This window comes from Leptinotarsa decemlineata, unplaced genomic scaffold (assembly GCF_025532065.1).
Source record: "Leptinotarsa decemlineata unplaced genomic scaffold, Ldec_3_MD MMD2_tig00026294_RagTag_RagTag, whole genome shotgun sequence".
Lineage (NCBI taxonomy): Eukaryota > Metazoa > Arthropoda > Insecta > Coleoptera > Chrysomelidae > Leptinotarsa > Leptinotarsa decemlineata.
In genome coordinates, this window is record NW_027412674.1 from 9286052 (window position 1) to 9311741 (window position 25690).

At 34.6% G+C, this 25690-nt stretch overlaps 1 protein-coding gene across 1 annotated transcript in view; it reads left to right on the forward strand.

Annotated features, from left to right (window-relative positions):
• rl (Mitogen-activated protein kinase rl) overlaps positions 1 to 23920 on the forward strand; it is a 132551-nt gene extending 108631 nt beyond the window's left edge. The window contains 6 exon segments of the mRNA XM_074180317.1: positions 5014 to 5148; positions 5212 to 5328; positions 13215 to 13290; positions 13293 to 13381; positions 16379 to 16567; positions 20359 to 23920. Of these exon segments, the coding sequence (XP_074036418.1) occupies positions 5014 to 5148; positions 5212 to 5328; positions 13215 to 13290; positions 13293 to 13381; positions 16379 to 16567; positions 20359 to 20472 (720 nt within the window). The 3' untranslated portion in view covers positions 20473 to 23920.
• The last annotated feature ends 1770 nt before the right edge of the window (positions 23921 to 25690 follow it).

Here is a 25690-nt window from a genome sequence, read left to right on the forward strand (position 1 = left end):
GTTGAAGGCACAGGTAGAAAAATACATCTAAAATGTGTCCCCCTCAAAAGCAAAATTGACCTGTTCGAGCATTTTTGCGTTAAGTTACAAAAAAAGGAGAAAAGCAAGGTGCATACTTTTTGTTGGACAATTCAATATATTAGGTCCACTGACAATTAAATACCTCATCAATCTTATAGAAAGCTTGGGTGACAAGTGAATTTTCTACTTTGAACTTCAATTTTTGATATGAAGGTATTTCCACTCACTACGCAAAGTGTTATATATTTTTATGTTTGGCTGTGTTTTGATAATGCATCTTTGGTAGCCTGATGATATATTTGTGTTTTGTATCATAATTGTGAATCCTAGAGCCACTATTATATTTATTTTTATGTACAAACAATACTGCTTCTAGAATGTACATGGAAGGTAATGTAAATATGACCCATTTTATAAAGATTGGTTTAGCATGGGTTCTGAAATCAACTTTTTTTAAATCTCTCATTATCTTTTTTTGGATAATGAATATTTCACTTGCATGTGAGGAAGCACTCCATATCAGTATTCTATAGTTTATGTGGCAATGAGCCATGCCAAAATATGCAGTTCTCAGCACATCGTTCGGAACTAAACTCCTTAGTCCTCTCAATGTGTAGCGGCACCTTGAGAGCTTTTCACATAATGATGTCGTATGTCCATTCCAATTTAATTTGTTGTCAAGGTGGAATCCTAGTAAACACACCTCTTTGTCACCGTCAGATATTTGGAGTCTATTTGCAATAGTTATTGCCTGAGTTTTATTTGCGTTCAAGCATAGAACATTAGCGCTAAAGTATGTTTCGCATTTTGTCAGTGTTTCACATGATAACTGACCTAGTTTCCCTACTTGTTGGTTACTTATGATAAAAGTTGCATAATCGGCATATAAAAAACTTCTGCTGTATCAATATATAAAAGGGGACCAAGTACGGATCCCTGAGGTACTCAATGCTTGACAATTTTGGAATCAGATTGTACATTGTTATATAATATATATATTGCAGCCCTGTCTGTCAAAAAAATAATGTATTAGGTTATATGCTATGCCTCTAATACTCAAGTTTTCTCAATAATATGTCATGTGAAACACTGTCAAATGCTTTAGATAGATCGCAAAGAAGTAAGCGAGTGCTGATACCCAAATCTTTATTATGGGCAATGGTATGAACAATTTCCGTCATTGCTTATGATGTAGACCTCATCGATCTGAAACTATATTGAGCATCATTCAAGTATCTACCCCCTTCAAGGAAATTAAGAAGTCTGTTTTTGACGAGGCTTTCAATGATCTTTGATATAATGGGAGTTATGGTAATAATTCTATAGTTATTGCAATCATTAGGATCCCCCTTTTTTAGGATTGGTGTTGCTCGACATAATTTTAGGTTCGCTGGAAACATTCCGCATGAGAAGCAAATATTTACTAGGTGTGTTATAGGCTTACTAAGAGCATCACATGCCGACTTCACTATAACGGAACTGATGTTATAGGCATCTAAACTATTTGAATTTTTCAATGAGGCAATTATAGTTTGCACTTCAGTTTCATTAGTTGGCTTCAAGAAAAATGAATCTTTTAGTGAAGTCTTCATCAGATCTGCACCATCAGTACCTGAGACAGTAATTTTTGTAAACAGCTCATCAATTACAGAAGTTGAATAGCTAATAATCGTATCAGCAGAAATATCTGAATTTTAATGGACGACTTGTAACTTTCCATTAAATTGATTCATTATTGACCACGTTGTTTTACCAACATTGTCACTGTTTAGAATTTTGTCATTATAGCAAGTAGATTTAGTTTCTTTCATTTTTCTCCTGTAACTGTTTCTCTCATGTTTACATATTTTCTTTTATGTATTTCATTGCCTGTCATTAACCAAATGTCCTTCTGATTATTTACATTATCCCTCATTTGTTTCAAATCATCATCAAACCAATTAATTTTTCTTTGTCTTCGATTTGCTTTTTTCTCAGGGAAAGCTACTTCACTTGCATATCTGATTTCTTCACATATAAACGTTGCTAAAAAATCCGGATCACTAGACTTGTAATAATTTGACCATTTGAATTTACTAATAATAAACCTATATTCTGAGACACCAATATTTGAAATTGGTTTAATTAAATTAATTTTTTCCACAGTAGGCAGTTCATCTATAGCAATTGATATTTCTAGGCCATAGTGGTCAGATATGTCATCTTTAATAACTGAGTGGTGGTCGAAATTTATCAAAATATTATCAAAGCAGGTGTAGGAATGATTGGTGACTCTAGTTGGTTCTTGTATTAAATACCTGAAGTTGAATGGATCCAATGTATTACACAGTATTTTTTTTACTGATTTAGTGGAAAAGTCCACATTGACGATCCAAATTTCCCTTACCTGATCGATATAAGCATACTACCAGAATATTGAATATAGTTATTGCAGCAAACTCTGCATCAACTTCAGTGCAATATCTATTTATATCCACAGCATTCGTTATAATATCATTTCGAGCAAATATTGCCACTCCGCCATGCTTAAGCTTATATCTGCAAAAGTAACTTACCAAGTGGTAATTAATGATGTTGATATTAGAGATTAAATCACTTGTCAACCAAGTTTCACATATACAGACTAAATGATATGGTTTTTCCTGACATCCAATGTTCAATTCATCAATTTTATTAGGAAACAAGTATAGCTGAGGCACCAGTCAATCTAATAATAACACTGATGATTTTCAAACAAGACTCAACCTCTAACGGAAACAAGAAACTCTTTGGAAGGTTCGAAATAGATGAACATTTCAACCTAGCGGACCACTATTATAATATTCATGCAGCCATTGTTCACTGTGGTTCTGGCGTTGAATTTGGTCATTATTACGCCTTGGTCAAAGACGAAACGGACCGGTTTAAGTTTGACGATAGTCGTGTCACGAAGTGTTCTGGCGATGCATTGAATTTATTGGAGCCTCTGGAGACACCCTACATTTTGTTTTATAAGAGAGAGGACATTGTTAGATCAAGATCTTCAGATGATGTGGTGCTGCAGGTTTTTCCGGGGTTTCCTGCAGCTGAAAAAGCAAATGCGCCACTGGAATCAATGAAGTCGCCCCGGAGCGCCAATTAATTTTTATTGATGTTTTTATTTAATTTTTATCGTTGTTTCAATTAGCTGAAGATTGAGCATTTATATAGAAAATTGATAATTCCTTATTTTGTTCATATGGCACTATATCAATTTGATTTTCGTTGGTTGACATCCTTGCATTAGTATTCAAGTGTGCAATACAGAAATGAGCCTCAGATAATGAGTATCCCCCATTTTCTATAAAAAAGAGTTGGGGCTCTGAAATTCATGTTGAGACCTAGATTGATGTGTATTATCCAGGAAATGTTGACCTAATTCAAAGTTAAAGCGATTGTACCTCACTCCTTCAGACCAGAAACTACTTTCATAGATCTGTTCCTTAAGATGGGGTTCAACTCCTACCATAACCAACACAACAAAAAAATATTTTTTGAATGTTTCCTACACTGAATTAGTCAATTTCTACTAATTTTGGGGTGATAAAAACGAAAATAACAATTAAAAATTTTTATTAGCTCTGGTTTTTGAGATACACAGTACTTAATCTTAAAGAGTAGTTATACTATACGTGAAAAGTGAAAGTACATAAAACAATATTGTTATGTTTCTTTTAGAATATTTTAAGTACAAAATTAATAAAGAAAAACATTATTCTTAGTGTTTTGACAAATAAAAGAAGTTTGTACCACCAAATTCCAATTAAGGAAGCAAATCTTTTTGACGCTGTCTGTACTGAGATATTTTCACATCATGTTTTAGAAGATTCCACTGTTGTAGTCTTGACCCTAACAGCTCAGACTTTTCCTTAGACAAGCGAAGATCTCTTATAAGGTCACTCAACTCTGCTTGACTAATTCTGTGCGGATCACTAGACCTATCGCTTACCTCAAAATCAGGGTCATAGGATGTAGAAGGATGGGTTGCTCCTTCTAAACAGTCTTCATCACCTTCCTCTAAAATTTTATAGTTTTGGGGTGGAGAAGGGACTGGCAAATTGTCTGAGTGTGGTACAGGCCGAAGAGCAGATGGGAGATTAGGGTATTTAACCGTTCCATTTTTCTTCATAGATAAACCTTGCTTAATGGGAGGAGTTGAGCAGAAATAACAGTCGTCTGTATGATTGGTAGGCTCACGCCATACCATAGGTACTGCAAAAGCCATTGCCCGGTTTTTATTTTTCAGCCACTCTCGCAATATGACGGAACAAGAATTACAACATATATGAGGAGCCCATGATTTATCTTGGTCCCCAACTTTCACACCAAAATAATGTTCATAGGCTGTCTTAACGATAGGTGTCATTTTACGTTTCTGAGCCTTAAATGTTATTTCACCACATATATAGCAAAAGCTTATCGACAGAATTCACACACTTTCGAGGCATTTCAGATCAGCACTTAAATTAATTTAAAAATCAACTTCACACGATAATTTCAATAGCAACCACGTGCGTACAATTGACAAACTCACATAGGTTATGTTTACTACTTAAGAACAGCTGATGAGAGGGGTGTTATGTAAACAAACATGTGTACCAACTGTTGGTGATGAAATATTTTATTTGTTGAAAACTCAATGTACATATATATAATATAATGATACTATATCTTGAAAACAAGAGCTAATATATAATTTTTATGGTCACTTTCGGTTTTAACATTTGGAAATACATTAAAATCATCTAATTTCAACCCCGAAACAAAAACTTTGTTGTGTTGTGCCCATTACTTTTAGTTGGCAGTTTTTTCACACTGACATTTTCTGAATTTGTGCGGGTTTTTATATATTTTTCGATACAGTTACAGTTTAAAGTAGACTCATATAAATGGACAAAACTTTTGAAACAATCTAGTATTTACTATGTTGTTGGCATCGTCATCATCTTTTAAAGTGTTTTTTTTTTGTTTCAGAGGCTGAGTAACGACCACATATGTTACTTCCTTTACCAAATCCTCCGAGGATTAAAATACATACATTCGGCAAATGTACTTCATAGAGACTTAAAACCTAGCAACCTACTTCTGAACACCACGTGTGACCTCAAAGTAAGTTTTCTTCTTTTTGTTCAACACTGACTGTTGTTTCATGATTTCTGGTGTTTTTTGTAGATTTGTGATTTTGGTTTAGCACGAGTTGCAGATCCCGACCACGATCACACAGGATTCCTTACAGAGTATGTCGCAACACGATGGTACAGGGCGCCAGAAATAATGCTCAATTCAAAGGTACGTCTTCCGTGGCCACAATTTTTTTTATGATTGTCCTTGTCAGAAATCAAAACACAAACAAAAAATATAGGGAGTAGTCTGAAACAATGTTTTTCTGTTGAATATACAGAAACTTAGAAACTGATTTAGAACCTAAGAAACTGATTTTATTTTTATTTTATTCAATGAAATGAAAGATCCCCCATGTTTATGTATTTTCATTACATATTTTTAATTTTAATTAATCGAAAATCACTTTATTGTTTTTCAAAATATTCCCCATGAAGATCTATACACTTTTGCATGCGTTTGAACCAATTGTCGAAGCACTTTTGCCACTCTGATTGAGGTATCTCCAAAACATGCATTCTGAATGCAGCAACTGCTTCTTCAGGTGTCGAAAAATGTTGACCTCTCAGTTTGTTTCTTACGTGTGGGAATAAAAAGAAGTCATTCGGTGACAAATCGGGACTATATGGCGAATGACTCATCAAATCGATGTTTTGGGTGCTCAAAAATACAGTTGTTTGAGCTAATGTGTGAGAGCTCGCATTGTGGTGAAGAGTGATCCGTCTTCGGCGGTTGGTTTTCCTTATTTCTTGGAAGATAACTGGCAAACAAATGGTTGTGTACCGCTCAGAATTGACTGTTCTGCGTTATTCTAGTGGTACTGTTGCGACATGTCCAGTTTTTTCGAAAAAACAGTCAACCATTTGCTTGGAAGTGCGCGAACAACTTTTGTTGGATTTGGCTCCTCTTGAAACACCCACACAATCGACTGCTGTTTACTTTCGGGCTCATATGCGTAAATCCACGATTCATCACCTGTCACGATGTCATAGACGTGTTTCGAAGCACCGCTATCGTATTTTTTGAGCATTTCCTTCGAACAATCGACACGAGCTTTTTTTTGAGCGATTAACAAATTGTGTGGGATCCAACGCGAACAACTTTTGTTGACAGTCAAATGTTTATGCAATATTGAATGCATGCTGGTCCCACAAATGCCTAAGGTTGTCGCAATCTCACGGTAGGTCACATGACGATCTTGCAATATCAGTTCGCGCACAGCATCAATGGTTTTCGAAACAAAAACTGATTTTGGACGACCTTTACGAAATTCGTCGTGAACTACGACCACGATTGAATTCACCATACCACCGTTAAACACTGGTCCTTGATGGAGTTTCATCGTCAAAAATTGAACTAAGTTCATCCATGCACTGTTGCTGAGTTAATTCACGTCGAAAGTTGTATAAAAAATGATCGCACGAAAATTTCACGATTTAATTTCATTTTGGGGCCGAGATAAATCTTTCAAGTTCAAACCAGCCAAAGTTCTAGCTATATTCAAGAAGGGAGATGAAAAATTACCTGAGAATTACAGACAAATTCACATATTGCCCACCCTATCCAAAGTAATAGAAAAAGCTATTTTAATACAGTTCAGTAACTACATGGAAAGCAATAATTTCTTACATAATCATCAGTTTGGGTTTAGGGAAGGTAAAAGTGCCATATACACTATAAACAAATTAGCTAATAACATTATTGAAGCTTTTGAAAATAAACAATCCTATTTAACTATCTTCACAGATCTGTCGAAGGCTTTCGATTGTGTCAGTCATGATAAACTGTTGGAGAAATTAGAATGGTATGGCATAAGAGGAATTCCATATCAAATAATTGAATCACATTTAGCTTACAGAACACAAAGAGTTTACAATAACAATATGATAAGTCAAGAACGTATTATCAAAAGGAGAGTTCCACAAGGATCCATACTGGGGCATTTCCTGTTCCTAATTTATGCTAATGATTTACCTTCATATATGCATCTCAAACTGGAATTACTGACAATATTATACGCTGACGACACTTCATTTTCTGTACATATAGATAGAACCCGTGATGTTGATAACATATCGACACATATTTGGGCCTCTGCTAAACAGTGGTTTGACTCTAATGAACTGTATATGAATGAAACAAAAACAGAAATTTGTGGATTTTCAAACTATCGCACTGATGGCATTTCTACATCAGAAAGTATAAAATTTTTGGGAGTTCATCTTGACTCGTCTCTTGCCTGGACCACCCACATCAGTAATATTTGCAACAAACTATCAAAATTGCCAGATTGCTACCGATATGCCGACATTCTCAGCAACGTCTCTAGTCGTGATTCGGCGATTCTCCATAACAATTTTCTTCACTTCCTCAACATTTTCATCGGTTTGTTGATGTGCTGGGTCGTCTAGGGCAAGTGTCGTCATTTACATCTTCTCGATCTTCTGTGAAAAACTTGTGACACTTGCAAACATGTTTCTAACTCGGAGTACAATCACCGTATGCCACTGTCAACATTTCGAGTGTTTTGAGCACTTCATTCCGTTTTTTATATAAAATGTTATGCAAATTCTTTGATTAATTTTTTTGATAGCAGAAAATCGACGAAAATGCAAAAGACTTCTCACTTTTATGCTTCTCACCAACAAACTGAACATGCTAAATAGCTGAAACTGTGAACATATTCCAGAGACGAGTGTACCAACATAAAATAATCTCTAATCGAATGTACGCCCGCGAAATTTGAACATTCGACTTATTTTTAACAGTCCACCTTTTACTATCTTTCAGTTACACTGGTCAACAAAATTTAAACTGTTTTTTGTCACATGAAAACTTGTATCAAACTTTGAATCTACTAGGGTCACTAACCAAAACATATATGTTGGTGAAAATTACAAAAATCAATTACAAATCAGAGAAATTATTACTTACTGTACAATGAATATTTATGAGTTTCCAACAATAATCTGCTAGCATTTCTGGGCTCCATTTCCATTGATAACGCTTCTCTATTAAGTAAATGTCCCATTATTGTCCCATTCGCAAATAAAACAGCAAAAGTTTGTGTAATCAACATGTAGTCCAAATCAAATAAAAATAACAAGTTCTGTCGGACTTGACTCCCGACTTTCTGATCGATTTGGAGGCTTTTGCAGAAGCAGTTCGGCACTATGTAGGATGGGTCTGTTGGCCGAAGACAAGTTTGGATACTGGATAGTATGTTTGGACCTCGTTGTAATGCCTTTTATTTTTGTTTGACTCAAATAAAAGCCCAACCTAATAGGAGTCTCACACACGTTACACAACATTTATCTGGGACCCAGAATTTGTCTTGATGCTGTACAGTAAATCCAAAATATTGTTAAAAGCACTGTTCAATTGATAGGGTAAAATTCCGACGCTAGAATGTAAAAGCTGATTCTTCACACACATAGCAAAACTGTCAGGGTTAGTAAAACACTTTCGTTGCATATTTGCGATGTACCTAACGAAAATAAAATATATGTTAGCTGATGCAATAGCTATACAACCTCTTAAATGACGTATATTATTAAGTCAGAAATGAATATACAGGGCTTTTCATGATGAGCGTTAATTAGCCGTTTCTGACAAATCATTTAACGGATCAACCTGAAAATTTCACAGTATGCATAAATCAATATGACCTACACGCCTAAAATATTTCAGACGAATCGGCGTTGTCGCTTCTACTATAAAGTAGCGGCTTCTTTGATTTTTCAAATGGAACACCCCGTGTATAATATCATATTATGATTCATTATCACTTTGTCAACAAATTCATATACTATTTCCCTATACCTATCTATTACCGTTTAGAAGATATAAATTAATTTCGATATTTTTTTTACCAAACATGAACTTTTATAAATGCTGATAATCTTGAACTCTCTTGCACTAAAACGATCAAATTTGAAATGGAGTGGAGTGATACTATGAGGATCTTCACTCCGAGTCATATTTTCATTTGCCTCATACAGGGTCTTCAAAAAATGCAGATACTTTGGTCTCATGAAAAAATGAGTGGAACTCAATTTTTTCAAATGGAAAACCCTGTATATTTCAACATTTTTGAGCTCTACATCCAATTTTAGATTAACTTTTTTCAGATAATACTAATTCTATTTTGAACCGTTTTCGAGATAAACTGTTTCAAATGGAAACTGACGTGGTTTTCTTGCTCGTTTTTTTGAATTCATCACTTATTTTGGATATTCAACATTTTTTTTATACTTAGTAATATTCCTTTTTGATCCAGTTTTTTGACTGTCTCAGATCAGTCAATTCGAAATTGGTGTGTACCTACCTTAAAAAAAATTTACAATTTGTATACATTGAGGTATTGGTCTCTAACGTACAACAGTACACATTAATATTTTTTAATAGTGTGCTTTGGAAAAATAAATAAACCAATTATTCATCGTCAGACTTTCGTTGGTGATTTTGACTGATTGTGATAGCTACCAATTATAATAGAATAATGTCAAGATTAGGTTACAGTAATGAAGATTTCTTAAATTTAATAATAATTTATGGTGAGTGCAATAAAATTGCAAGTAGAACATGCCGAGATATCCACAACTTCCTAAGCCGAATAATAATGTGATAAATCGACTACTAAAAAACTGTAGGTTGAATGGAACCTTCCGTCCAAAAATCATTCGTAAGAAGACTAAAGTGGATGATGATGACAATGGTATAACAGTTTTGGAATACTTTCATGCATTTCCAAATGCTTCTCTGCACGAGGCTGAAAGGGATGTAGGTATACCCTACGTGACAATTTGTCGAATTCTTAATAAGCATAAATAGCATCCCTATAAGTTCTACTGTGTCCATCATTTGAAAGAGACTGATTTACCTCGTAGAGTGGAATCCTTTGAATGGTTACTTGTCAAGACTCAAGAGGATGAACATTTCCTTGACGACACAACAGTCATTATTGGGCGCCAGAAAATCCCCATGTTGTCCGCCAAAGGGGTTTTCAAGAAAGATGGCAATTCAATGTATTTTGTGCCATAAAGAATGAGTCAATTTTTCATATCGAGTTTTATGATGATAATTTGAATGCATCAAAATATGAAGATTTACTGAGGAATGGAATTCAAATGATTTTGAATAATAGACCAGGAAGAGAACGTGTAGGGTACCAAATGGATGGTGCTCCACCCCATAATTCTCATTCAGTCAGCGAAGCTTTAACCGAAATCTTCGAAGACAAATGGATTGGTAATAATGGACCTTTTCGTTGGCCTCCTAGAACACCAGATGGCAATCCATTAGATTATTTCTATTATGGGTTTATTATTTTCAGTTCGTGTTTCAGCGTTAATGAAACTATTGTTTGAAGAGAAGTTTCATTCGATGGTTGAGTATTTTAATAATTATCTTTTCATTGAATTATCTGTGACTAATTGAGAAACATCAAACGAAATCTGTTTTACAAAAATGAGTGATGAACAAGGAAACCATGTCAATTTCCGTTTGAAACAGTTGATCTCGAAAACGGTTCAAAATAGAAATAGTATCATCTGAACGAAGTTGATCTAAAATTGTATATAGAGCTCAAAAATGTTGAAATATACAGGGTGTTCCATTTGAAAAAATGAGAGGAACTCAATTTTTTCAAATGGAACACCCAACGGTTCAAAATAGAAATAGTATCATCTGAACGAAGTTGATCTAAAATTGTATATAGAGCTCAAAAACGTTGAAATATACAGGGTGTTCCATTTGAAAAAATTGGGTTCCACTCATTTTTTCATGAGATCAAAGTATCTGCATTTTTTGAAGACCCTGTATGAGGCAAATGAAAATATGACTCGGAGTGAAGATCCTCATAGTATCACTCCACTCCATGTCAAATTTGATCGTTTTAGTGCAAGAGAGTTCAAGATTATCAGCATTTATAAAAGTTCATGTTTAGTAAAAAAATATCGAAATCAATTTATATCTTCTAAACGGTAATAGATAGGTATAGGGAAATAGTATATGAATTTGTTGACAAAGTGATAATGAATCATAATATGATATTATATACGGGGTGTTCCATTTGAAAAATCAAAGAAGCCGCTACTTAAAAGTAGAAGCGACAACGCCGCTTCGTCTAAAATATTTTAGGCGTGTAGGTCATATTGACTTATGCATACTGTGGAATTTTCAGGTTAATCCGTTGAATAGTTTGTCAGAAACGGCTAATTAACGCTCATCATGAAAAGCCCTGTATAGCTGTCACAAAAAAACTGGATGTGATTGAAACAAAATTATTATATATTTATAATGGAGGTAGGCCAACATAAACAAAACACAGCACAAAGTTCATGTGACAAAAACACTGTTGACCTGTGTTTAAATCAGGTGTATGTGAGTCGTGTCACGACTCTCAATCTTCAACAATTTTGAAGTGTCAACGTTTTAATATCTTGTAAATGGTTGATGAAATGTGGAGTTGAGCTTCATCACGAGCGTTTTCCATTGGTCTACCATAGAAAATGCCACTCACTATAGCTCACTGTCGATAAAAGCATTTTATTCGCCTAGAATCCACAACATCACCTACAGCTCAGAATACCGATTTGCACATCTGCTTCAGATTAACGCTTAATGGGGCCAACAAAGGAAAGGGATGTTGATACAAATTCCGTTCGAATATCCAATCTATATGGTAATGAGATCATTCCTGAAAAATCTTTTTTTAAGGCAGGACTAGACTTTTGTAAGATATTATAAATATACCAGTGCAGAAGCCTGTTTTATACACAAGAAAGAGGAAAAAGTATTAGGTTGTATCAAAAGTTTTGTCCGTTTTTATGAGTCTCCTTTGAACTGTAATATATCAGTGAATGCGTATTTAATTTAATCGAAATGAGCGTCATTTGAATCACTACACTTTTGACAACGTAACACAAGTCGATTAATTTCGTCAGCATTGAAATTGTGTGCTCAGGATTCGATGAAGTCGACGAAGGGCGTTTTTGCCTGGTCCTGATTGGCAAAAATTCTACCGGTGAGAAGTGCTTGAAAAGATGGGAGTCGGTTGGCGAGAGGTCTGGGAATATGGTGGGTGAGAAAGAACTTACACGTTCAATTCGTTTAATTTTTTAACGGTGATTTATAGAAAATGCGGACGGGCATAAAAATAGAGCATGATCGCATCTCTTCTGTTGACCAGTGACGAAACATTTCGTTGATTTCCTCACAATAGGACTCTTTTGTGATGGTTTGGCCCACTTACAGAAAGTTATAGTGAACCACACCAGCCTCTGATCACCATGCAGTATTCATGGTCTTTTGTGGTGGGGTTTTTCCTTTTGGAAGAGCCTGGGTGGCAACCACTATCCTGCACATCTCCTGTTGTCGTAGGAGACTCACTTTTCATCATACGTGACGATTCGATCCAAAAGAAGTATCGTTTTGGTTGCACAAATTTCGCAAAACAATGTCGAACCGTTCATTAACAATGTCAGTGCCAAATGCCTGAATAATTTTTTGGGGCTAGTATCTCCGAAAGGAATTTCGCAAAACAACGTCGAACCATTCATCAACGGTGCAAGTGCTAAATGTCTGAATAATTTTTCGGGATGTTTCGGCAAAGTTTTGGTTCGATTTGAATTCTTAGAGAAATATTGGTCGAAAATCGCTCAACATCATATAGTAATAAGCTGAAAAGGGGCAAAAATTCAAAATTTTGAAAAAAAAATCTACCAAGTATCATTATTGTTTTCGTGGTAATTCCATTTCGTTGCTTTGGATCAAAGTAAAAATCAGCATAAGTTCTCTAATTTACTTGAATGGTATTGTTTAAGTGTACTGCACTGGCGAGTCGAATCATAAGTCTGCAAATTATATTGATTTCTCTCCTGTATCCTGTATAAAATCCCTTCCAGAAAAAAATCCCGATGAATAATCACATCCGCCCTTGGGAGGTGGCGTGACTAATCCGTACATTTTTAATATTCTGAATTGAACTCGCCAACTGAATTGCGTATAATTTCCTTTCTATTTTATTCACTCAAACCTGTTTTTTCCAACAGGGTTACACCAAATCGATAGACATATGGTCGGTGGGATGCATTTTAGCAGAAATGTTAGCTAACAGACCTATCTTTCCGGAAAACACTACTTAGATCAACTTAATCACATCTTGGGCGTACTAGGATCCCCATCTCAAGAAGATTTAGACTGCATAATCAATGAGAAGGTGAGTTAAATATAAAAATAATGGTTTGTTTACCAGGCAGATGTTTATTATTCATTTTGAGTTGTTGAAGAAAGGAAATCGTATCTGCGTAAAGTTTGTGTCGTAAAATTGCATATGTTCATGCAATTTACTCTTTAGCTCCATCGCTAACTGAATACGGTCCTGAATTTGAATGTTTACGGCTCGAATAATCTAACAGACTGATAACAGATTTCTACACAAATACTGCACATCTTGAGGGAGGTGCTTCTTAGTCGCCATGACTCAGTCCGACAGCTGTACTAGGTGGGCTGAAAAATTCGTAGGCGAACACATAGATGGCGCTAACAGTATTGAATCCATGTTTTTTAGTTAACCTTTAGTTAACCCTTCGAAAGATAGGTGTATGGCAAATGATTAAAAAAATTTTTCCTAATTTTAATTTTTGATTGTTTGAAATCGATTTTTTTATATTTTGATTATTTAAATAATTGGTTGAGAAATAATTTTGCTTTTAAAAATCATAATTTACACTTTTAAATAGTTTGGCAAATAAATTTTTTTTTCATGTATTATTTAATTATTTATTAGTTTAACAATAAATTTTTTTTTCTGAATCAGAAAAAATTATAAAAATGGCTAGATATAAAAAAGTGCCATAAAAATTTTTTTTTATTCATTATAATAGATATTAGAAAGTATTATAATAAATAAAAAATGTATGGCACCGTTTTTATATATAGCTGTTTTTATAATTTTTTTCTGCTTCAGAAAAAAAATATAACGTTGGTCAATATTTGTTTATAACAAATTGTTAAACTAATAAACAATTAAATAATAATAAATAATAAAAAAAATTTGCCAAACTATTTAAAAGTGTAAATTATGATTTTCAAAAGCAAAATTATTTCTTTACCAATTATTTAAACAATCGAAATATAAAAAAATCGATTTTAAACAATTAAAAATTAAAATTAAGAAATACATTTTTTATCATAATTATATCTAGACAAAAAGATAGAAAAAAGCTTTCAAAAATATTGAATTTCTCTATTTGTTTAAAACAATTAAATAAACAAATTACGTAAAAAAATCATATCCTATGTTAATAACTGACATTGTTTAACGTGAAAACAAACAGCCAAATATCAATTGAAAAAAATGTTTATCAACAATTTTTGGATATTTCATTTTGCAATAGGGTTCATTGTGACTCACACCTATTCACAATCGACCAAATAAACCCAGCGTCTCAACGAAGCCGATTAGTTTGTATGGTGAGTGTTCTTTCAGGTCAGATGATAAGAGTACGGCTCTGCCGAACTCTAAAAACCTGATTCGGTCCCCAGCGGGGCAGGCACAAAGTATATGCTCTGCTATTTCATCGTTAATGAGGTAGTCGGATAGTCAAGGTGCAAGATTCCCACCTTGATACCCGCGACAACCTTTCCATATGAGGTTTTTTGCACGTCAGCTATACCTGACGCAAACGTTTGCTAACCTGTTCATGGGGGGTTTGTTCACCCACCTGAGACAGATTGTGCGAACGCCGCTCAAGAATTTGGTGCAAGGCGGTTTCATAAGGTACCCCGCTCTTGAGGAGACGATTCAGTCGTTTCCTAGCCGCACCACCAAACCTTTTGTTTTTTTAGGTTCAGTTATTGGATCAGGAGTTGGAGAGTTGAGAAGCTTTCGCTCCTGATGTAAGTTTACAAAGAGGTTAGTTGGAGTCTTAAGCTCGACATCCATCTCCTCTGTAGACTCAGCGTCAGAAATAATTTTTAAGTTTACTCTGTCTATAAAAGTCCCACGAGTAACTACGGAAAGAAGGTCAATCACGGCAGAGCCCCACATTACCGTGACAAGGCGATGCTACGACGAGAGGACGCCCGGTATCTCGAAGGTTCCGTAGAGGCAGCTGATAGACTCAGTGTCGTCCATCCTCTCGGCACGGATACACACACCTTAGGATCAAGTTAAGGAATAACAGAACCACAAGTAATTCTGTCTTTCCCGTATCCATCGGGGCTACGTGGAAGCAGGCATCCGATGGCCGGCTTGCTCAACCCCCACATCCCAAGCCAATTCACTCGCCAAAAACAGCATGCACAGTGGTTCAGGCAGTGAAAGATGAACAAGGACAGCCAACCCGCCATCGAGATAGCTGAGGTTCTGAAGATATCAAACAAACGTGTTGGGCATGTCGTACATGAATATTTGGGTATGCTAAAGCTCTGTTTGATGTGAAGCTGTTCAACCATAGAAAACCTGAATTTATGCGTCGATATGTGACAATGGATGAAACAAGGTTCCCCCTTTTCACACCAGAATCAAAATGATCGTCATCTGAGAGGATTGCACGTGGTAAACCGACTCCAAAGAAATAGTCAGCTGGCAAGGTTATGGTATTAGTATCTTGGGATATGCATAGTATAACATTCATCGCCTATCTTGAAAAGGAAAAATAGTCAACAGCTACTATGATATAGCGTTATTGGAGCGTTTGAAGAACAAAATCGCGAAAAAACGGCCCCGTTTGAAGAAAAAAAGGTTGCCGTTTCTTCAAGATAATGTACTGTGTCACAAATAAATGAAAACGATGGCAAAAATGCGTGAATGTTTAAATTGCCTCCGTATCCACCATATTCTCCAGATCTGGCCCTCAATGACTTTTTCCTATTCTTAGACCTCAAGAGAATGCTCGCTGGTAAGAAGTTTAGCGCTAAAAAAGAGGTAATTGTCAAAACTGAGGGCTGCTTTGAGGTTAAAGACAAATTGTACTATGAAAATGATATCGAAAAATTGTATGACCGCTATAATTGTTGTACCGCCCTCTATGTTAGCCTACGAACTTTTCACCCAACCTTTATATCACTTTCTGCAACACTTATCACTTTCTACAAACTCAATAAAAATAAAGTTTTTCGTCAGCCCTTCTGCCCCTGATAAAGACAATTAATTGCAAGACCTCAACGATAACTTGACAAGTCTCACAATTTTGTTTTTTCCGTTTTTCAGGCAAGAAGTTACCTGCAGTCGCTTCCTTTCAAACCGAAAGTTCCCTGGGCTAAGTTATATCCAAACGCCGATCCGAAGGCTTTAGATTTATTAGATAAAATGTTGACTTTCAATCCACACAAGAGGATAGGAGTTGAGGATGCTTTGGCGCATCCATATCTTGAACAGTATTATGATCCAGCTGATGAGGTAACGAAAAGACTTTGTATCTACATTAATCCATAGGATAAAATGGAACATTCATAAAGTAAAGGCAAAAATATTTCTACGATAGTTAATTTTCATAATTTAGTACTGAGCCAGCTTATTTAACAAGTTTGTCTCTGTTGACGTCTTTCAAAGCAGTTGACCTCATATACTTCTATAACAAAATTCTGAAGTTGTTTATAATCTGATATAAACCAATTTTGATGCTAAGTTTCTTTCATTAGATTTCATCATCAACTTTATTGTTTTATATACAGACCTCTAGGTTTTTCATCGACTTTTATAGCCACTTAAATTAAGTCAGCCGAGTATTACAATATATAGTGCATTTCTTTAATGTCCCCCTTCCTTTTATTTTTTGAACGGGTCAACTCAAAAATTGAAATTTGGGATAATGATTTTTACTGCATGAATACTTTATTTTGAAGTGAAATTGACAGATGAATTGACTGAAATTGACTGGGCGCCATCCGGGAAAAAAAATGAATGGAAGGGGGCCGATAGTCATCTTTATCTTTTTCAGGTTGGAAACTTTTCCCTTATCCTTTCAACTGTCTTTCGTCAGGAGGACGAGTGGTTCATGACGTAGAGTGTTTTGGTGACGGCATAAAGGTCAATGACATCTATGTCGTTCTGGCCTTGTGTACCCCTTCCTGACTGGGGTATTTGATGAACAAACTGTTCATTTTAACAGACGTCGTGGGGCCTTCACTCAACCGAGCGACGGGGCCTTCTGAATCGAGTGGGGTCGTCTATAGTGTAATCTACAGCTTCTCTGACTAATGGGTTATGAGTTTCTGCTGACTCGAAAACTCTCTGATTCCTCGACTGAATGGAAATGGAAGGGGGGTCTTGTGACACATCATTTTGAAGCTCCTGATGAATACTTCACAATCCTAGAATATGAAGTCAATATCTTCACCTACTACAGAGTGACGGAACATTTAATAATTTCCTGAAGCCAAACACATTAATATCGATATTTCTAGAAATATTTCCTTTTATCTGCCATATAGCAATTCCAACAACCCGATAAGGTTTGTTAAGTTATTTTTGTTGATAAAAACGACAAAAAATGTCAGTGCGACAGTGAACATCATTGTTCAGTTAGAATATTCTCATTTAGTTTTCGGTTTTATTAGTAGAAAGGTACCACGTCTACAATCTCTAAAATGGTCAATTCTCGTCCATTGGAAAAAAAAAATGAAGCGATTTTTATTTACGGTGCGGCGCGTAACTTTCATGAGACTGAAAGCATTTTCAATGAACGTTTTCCGAATCGTCCTATCTGTAGAAAATATTTGAGGGAACTTGTATCCAAATTCACAACTACCGGTAGTGTACATAACAAAAAGCCCCCAGATAATCCGTCCATTCCAGAAGAACAGCAAGTGCAAATAATTGGTAAGATGGTAGTAAATCCTGAACAGTCTACTCGCGAATGTTTGTGAGGTGTCTCCTTCTACTGTGTCGAGACTTTTGAAGAGGAATAGGTATCATCCATACAAAATTAAAATAGTACACCAATTAACTGAAGATGACCCTGATCGAAGAACAGAATTCTGCGAAATCATGACGGAAACCATTGCAAGGCATCCTACTTATCTCCACAATATTTTTTTTAGTGACGAATGTACTTTTTTTTTAAAGGCAATGTTCACAGACAAAATTGCCGTTATTGGAGTGACACCAACCCTTATATTTTCCGGGAAACACATACTCAATATCCAGAAAAAATTAACGTTTGGGCAGGAATATTGGGAAACCATATTGTAGGATCTCTATTTATTGATCAAAATTTAACAGGGGAACTGTATTTGAATATGCTGGAAACTTCTGTTGACCCTCTCATCACTGAAATCTTCGAAGAGAATTCTAATTAATTCGATATGGATATTGTATTCCAACAAGATGGAGTACCACCACATTACTCCAGACAAGTAAGAAACTATTTGGATACTACCCCAGATAGCACAAATACGTCTTATGGACGTCTTTAAAACGTCCCGCTTGGACATTCAGGACATCCTCAAAACGTCCATTTTACGGACGTGGACATCTTATGTACGTCTTTGTAACGGATTACAATCCGGATGATCAGGATATCTTTAGGACGTCCATAATAGGACATTACAGGTCTTCAAATGGACATTTACAGGATGTCTTTAGGACGTCCATTTGAGAAGCTCAAAAAGATATTCACAGGATGTTCTATTTGTTTCTGTCATGCGTTTCTGTAGGCTAAAAATTATTTATTTTTCATTTACTAGGTCAGATTGCCTCGAGAAAATTAAGAAATATTGAATATTTCAAAATCTTTCATTTGAAACATCCATTGAAAATAACATAAAATAAATGATTATATTAAAACTTTTTCGTAGATTTCACGTCCTTCCTTTCCTTCGCCGTTTTTAGCCATGCCTGAATCGACAGTTCCGTTTCCTGTCGTGATTTGGCCATGTTTGCCTTCTCAGCAGAACCTGAAAATAATTCAAATTGCTTATTCTAAATGAATGGCAGATGATCAATATGAAAATTCAATCTGTATTAAATTATTATAGATATCTAATGTAGGCGGTGTCTAAATAATATAGAATGGACGTTTTGGGGACATATATTTCTGGACGTCCCGATGATTTACTAAACTGGACATACTTAAAACGTCCAGACTTGGTCCTGGACATTCAGACAATAAATGGATATGTAATGGACGTCTTTAAAACGTCCTGTGCTATCTGGGACTTTTCCTAGTCATTGGATTGTCCGTCGAGTTCCTACAGAATGGCCAGCCTGCCCGCCAGATTTGACACCTTTGGACTTTTTTTATGGGGCTATTTGAAGCAAAAGGTATATGAAACTGAACCTTCTTGGATATTGGATATACGATAGAGAATAATAAATATTTGTAGAGATATTGACGTTACTGTGTTCGAAAATGTTCAACGTGATATATCGGATAGGCGGTTCATATCTCAAGAAGTTCATAGCAACTATTTCGAACATTAAAAGTTACGCCATTTTGTAGTAGTTGAAGATATTGACTTCATATTCTACGGTTGTGAAGTATTCGTCAGGAGCTTCAAAGTGATGTGTCACAAGACCGCCCTTTTCATTCAATTTTTTCCCAGATGGCGCCCAGTCGCCATCTTAAAAGTTTCATCTGTCGATTTCCCTTCAAAATAAAGTATTCATGCATTAATTTCATTATCCCAAATTCAATTTTTTGAGTTGACCAGTTCAAAAAATAAAGGGGAGGAGGAATTAAAGGAAAGCACTGTATATAAATGTTTGGATATAAGTAATTACGGTGTTGCAATATTTTCAGATATAAAAAAGGCATTTTATTCAGTGAAGCTTACAATTTTACTACATATTTTATATAAATCAAGAGTAAGAGGTCTTAATAATTTTCAAAATCTCAATCAGTATGTAGTGATGAATAACAGTTCCAAATTTTTGGTGTTCCACAAGGTTCGGGTTTGGCACCCATTTTCTATTTGCTCTTGGTTGATAATATTAAAAATATAGGTTGGCGGGTGAATACATCTCATTTGCAGATCTTGCAGTTTCATTCAGAAATAAATGAGAATTCATTGAAAATGAATATAAATAATGACATATAGAAATTGTTAAATAACCTCTATACTTACTGTTAAGATAGACACGCTTGAAGAAGTTATTGTACAGCGAAACACGCATTATTGTAAAACTGTTTAGTGAAAATCTCACAAAAAAATGTTTTTAGAATAATTCGAATTCCATTTCCATTTCAGCCTGTAGCGGAAACACCGTTCAGATTCGACACAGAATTGGACGATTTACCAAAAGATGAACTGAAGAGGTTAATTTTCGAAGAAACTTATCTATTCAAACGCGGTTGCATGTAGAACCCAAGGCAGAGTACATCATAGTCATCTGAGATAAGCGTTCAAAAAGATGATTTACATTTAAATTTATGTTAAGAAGGTTTTTGAAAAATATCTTTCATTTATATCAGGTGAAGGCAGATTGGTGCTTTGTCAGTTTATCAATTCTAAAAGTGATAGTATTGCTTATTTGTATGATATTTTTATCCAAATACACTTATCTCTGATTGATAATAGGCTGATGCCAAAACTTTGACGACTGAGTGCCGAAAAATTTAATAAGCCCCGTTATATCAGTTGGCCAGAATTGACACACTTCAAAAGCCGGCCCTGAAATCTATAAATCACAAATATAACATAATATATCTTGGTTCTCTTCGAAATTCTACTTTTATTTCTCGTTCATAATTTGTGTACTCCAAACATACTTGAAACTTGCTCATTTTCAATTATGATGTCTTTTTTGGTTCATCCCCTATTGAAATTTTTTTTGAGTGACTCATTTTTCAAAGAAAAGTCAAATTTCTAACCATTCCATATCAGTTCTTCGCGTTGATCATGAAATTTCCTTGACAGCAGTGAAAAAATGATAGTGCATTACAACTTAGTAAATATTTTTTGTTACTTGAGATATCTTGTATGATATCCTTTCTGTATGATTTTTGAGTTTCGCCAAAGACGGTATTTGAGTGGTATCCGACTCTGTTGAAAGTTGGAAAATAGCTTGATCGCAATTTGTAAATATCCTGAAAGATAAATTTTTCTATAGTAAGCTACAAGTTGGATCAACACAAGAGTAACGATGTAAGTCGAGTTCTTCCAACATTCAAATTTGATTTTGATGATTTTGTTATTTCATATATACTTGTACTTGTACTTGAAAGAATATTTTCAGTATGGATTATTACAAGCCACTTTATTACCATGATTGTCAGAGAGAGAGAGGGAGAGACATTTGCAAAATTATCATATTACTTTATTTGTTTTTTTTTTTCATCTTTTCAAGTAATTGCTATTCTGATGACTCGTATGTATTTTTTTCCAAGTTAAAAGTTTTAATTGTCTGGTTTACTCCATTGTTTCAGATCACAAGTTGATATGGGGGAAATTTAACTAAAATTAACTTGACAAAAAGGCTCTCAGAAGAGCATATTTTTCAATCGAAATGGTATATCATTGATAGCAATTAATTTTTGAGAATGAAAGGTTTTGGCCTTCTGCTTCTCTATTTTCATACAAAAAAAATGTGGAAATCTTCCGAAGGAAGGATGAAAACAATCAATTTCAAAATTAATCCTATACATAGATGTGAGAACCATGCAAAGAAATAACTTTCAGACATGAAATGGAAAAAAAACCTATCGGAACAACTACTTTCTTATAAACATTGATTTATACAAAACAATTTTTTCTATTCAGTTTGTACTCTAAACATTCGTTATGTAATTGAATCAGAATTGCTACACAATGTCGTATATGAAAGAGGTGAAATTTCACCTACACAAAACACTCATTCTTAATGGTAGACATCCGATGTTTCGCAATGAGACACTTGCCATATTTCCTCTTCAACACCAATGCTATCCAGGTTGGTGCTGAAGAGGCAAAAAGACAAGTGTTTTATTCCGAAACATCGATGTCCGCCATTGAGGATGACAGTGTTCCATGTAAGTGAAATGTTACCTCTTTCATATACTATATTGTGTAGCAATCCTGTGAATGATATCTGATTCGTTCCATAACGAATGTTTGTGGTACAAGCTGAATAAGAAAAAGTGTTTCTTATATAATCCAATGCACGTATGAAAGTAGTTGTTCGGAAAGTAATTTTCTGTCATGTAATTTAATGTTTGTGTGACAGTAGTTGTTTCAAGAGGTTTTCTTCTTCCAGTTTGTGTCTGATAGTCAATTCTTTGCATGATCTGTGTATGGAGTTAATTTTGAAATTGATTACTTTTTTCTTTCTTTGGAAGATTCCCACATTTTTTGTATATAGATGGAGAAGTAGAAAGGCAAAACTTTTCTTTCCCAACATATTTTTCATATTGCTTTCATTCACGATTGCTGTTTACCTCTGATGAATTTCAGACAAATAGTTTTGATGATTACAACGACCAAATAAATAACTTGAAAACCAAATGAAAGCTTCATTAGTAAAAGTGAAGTTAAAAAAAACAATTTGTTCACTAATATTCTTTTTTGTCAAAAATGTAATTGTAACTGACTCTCAGTTAATCACTTGTAGCATTCTATTCAATATAATCTATATACTCCTAGAATATTTTATTGGAAGTTTATTTTGAATAACTTCTGATGTTTTTATTTAAAATGTTTATGGCAACTGATATATCTAACTTAAAAAGAACGTAGTTGATCACTCACATCTTCGAAGGCTCACTTTGGAATGTGTGTTCACAACAATTTATTGTAAGACTGGACATCATGTTATGGAAGCTGTTATCAAGTTATTACATATTTAATAATCTAAAAAGTACAATCGAGATTCTGAATCTTTATCAAAAGCTGAATTTTGAGAGCTGAAATATTCATCCATGAACGTTTCTTTGTGATTCTTGTTGAGGATAAGTCAAGTCACGCACACATAAAAAATATCAAAAACGTAATGGAATGCTAGTTAACTGGCATTTTGCGAATATAGATGTATCAATAACTACATTATATCTGTGATTATCACTTATTTTCTTTGTAATGCTGACCTTGTTGTACATCTCTGTAGTAGTTATAAGATTGATTCAAATATTAATAAAATCTTAATGTTTCACATTCACCAAAGTGATCTATGTAATTCCTGTTCGATAAATATTATACAATGTGTTATGGGGTTGTGAGGACTAGGAGATATATTTTCAACTAGTTGTTCACTGATCTTATCTGATAATATCAATTCCACTTCCCTAATGCAAACATTTCCAACTCAGAAATGAATAATCTAATATTCAAAATGTTTTGAAAAATTTATGATATTAACGTTTTTCCAGATTATCACATCCAATGTGTCACTTATTTCGGATAAGAACATATCTATTGCAGAGCATTATTTATCATGTGCAAAAAACTTTTTTTTATTATGAAAAATTCTTTAGGTACTTTCCACTCAAACAATAGTTACTATTCATTTTATTTAAAGATTGGTCTGATCCGAAATAGATTACTCACCCTATATGTAACTTTTTGCAATACAACTTTTTTGCGACATTTTTACTGTGATTGTAAGATCATCTTCAGTATCGCGAACAATATTTTTATATAATAAACGAGAATATCAATGCAAAATATTGTAAGTATAGTGGAGTTGAGAGTTAGCAATGATATGTGGTTGTTATGATAAAGGCCTAAAAGTTTTTCTTTGTATTAATGTTGTTGAATGATACTGTTATAATGTATTACAAACTTATAGTCGTCAAATTATGTAGTTCTTAATAAGTGTACAATAAATTATTCCCTAGTATTTATTTCCTTCTTTAGTATAGGTATCCAGTTCAGGTGAAAACACCAAACCCTTGCCTCTCATGTGAACCTACGACTTTGTAGGTATGTGTGGCTGATACGCAACAGAAAAACAACAACTAACCCAGCTAATACCACCCAGAAAGCTGAAGTAAAACCATCAGGCATTTGTACAATGTCTTACATTTGGAAGACTCGTCGCAAGTAACTTCTTATATATGAAAAGCAGAAATTAATTTCATGTGGTCGGGACGAACACCGATAGATCGGTACTTTGCTCCTTGTCATTACTGGGAAGGTCATTGTAGAAGGAATGAACCGTCTGATTATCCAGAACAAACAAAATCAAATCTGTAACCAACCTCCAAAGAAATGAATAAATCACATCAAAGTTCAGTAGGCGGAACTTACACACGCTCGCCGCGCAAAACGTCTGAATATAGAGCCTCGCGCATCATTAGGACATTCTAGAGCCTCGCGCATCATTTGGGCATTCCATGCGATTACTGGAAGCAGGAATCACAAGTTAAAAGGCACAGTATTTCTGTATACAGTAGTTTCACTCAGCGTCGGTCCCTTTGATGTCGGTATCCAGGAGTTTCATTTTTTATAATGATGACGTATTCGACACTAATGACATTTCTCCCTACTACAATCTCAACCAAAGCGTGTATACACTGCTCAACATAACAACTATTCATATAAACTGCTCAAAAAAAAAACAGTCTATGAAAACCATGTTGGGCACCTGAGAAAATTGTACAAATGATAATTTTGCATTTGTGTAATATTGAAGTAACCCAGATCATTTGGGCAATGATGAACTAAGTTTCAAGTAGATTTTAAAAATTCATGGAATCGGCAGATGTTCATATTCGAATGTGACAAAATATATTTTCATTTCAACAAGAAAAAAGACAAGATAAAGAACGTGTTTTGTTATTCATGAACCATGGTACGAATCCATGCGAAATTTCTTTGTAGTGATTTTTGGGGCCAAATATAGCATATTCATTTATTGATTGGAGAATTCAAGATGGCGGACGAGTTTGCCGATTCGATTATATTAAGGACCAATTATTAAAAATATTCCTAATCGAATTCATCACTCAAGATTAAGGAATCTGTAGAGCCTATTCTTTCTGAATTATGTAGTTACTATTCAGGACTTGAGGAAGTAAAAAAGTAATTAAGTATGTAGTGTTCAATCATACAAAAATATTTTTTTTGTATGTATGTACTACTACCCGACATTGATTGGATTTTTTGAGGAATAGACTATCAGTTACTAACATGAAATATTTATCTACTGGTTCAGCTAATTTAGAAAATCCCTTTCATTTGCCATTTGCCTTTTTCTTTTGTTGAAATAATTGAAGTAACATTTTCAAAGCACGACAAAAAAAACTGAAATTCAACCCAATTTATTTTCACAATTTTTGATTCCACTGGAATTATATTAAGTTGTTTCCAAAGATTTGTCCGTTTTTATGATTCTAAAACTGTAATATGTCGGTGAATACTTATTCAATTTGATCTAAATAGGAGTTACTTGAATCAGTGCACTTTTGCCAATGCAACACAAGTTGATTAATTCGGGATTCAGTGAAGTCGACGAAGATTTTTTTTGTCTGGCCCTAATTGGCGAGGGTTCTACCTGTGACAAAATTATCGAAGTGCTTTTAAAAATAATGGTCGGTTGTCGAGAGGTACGATGGGTAAGGCAGAACGTCGACGCTCAATTCGTTTATTTTTGGATGGTAATTTGTGA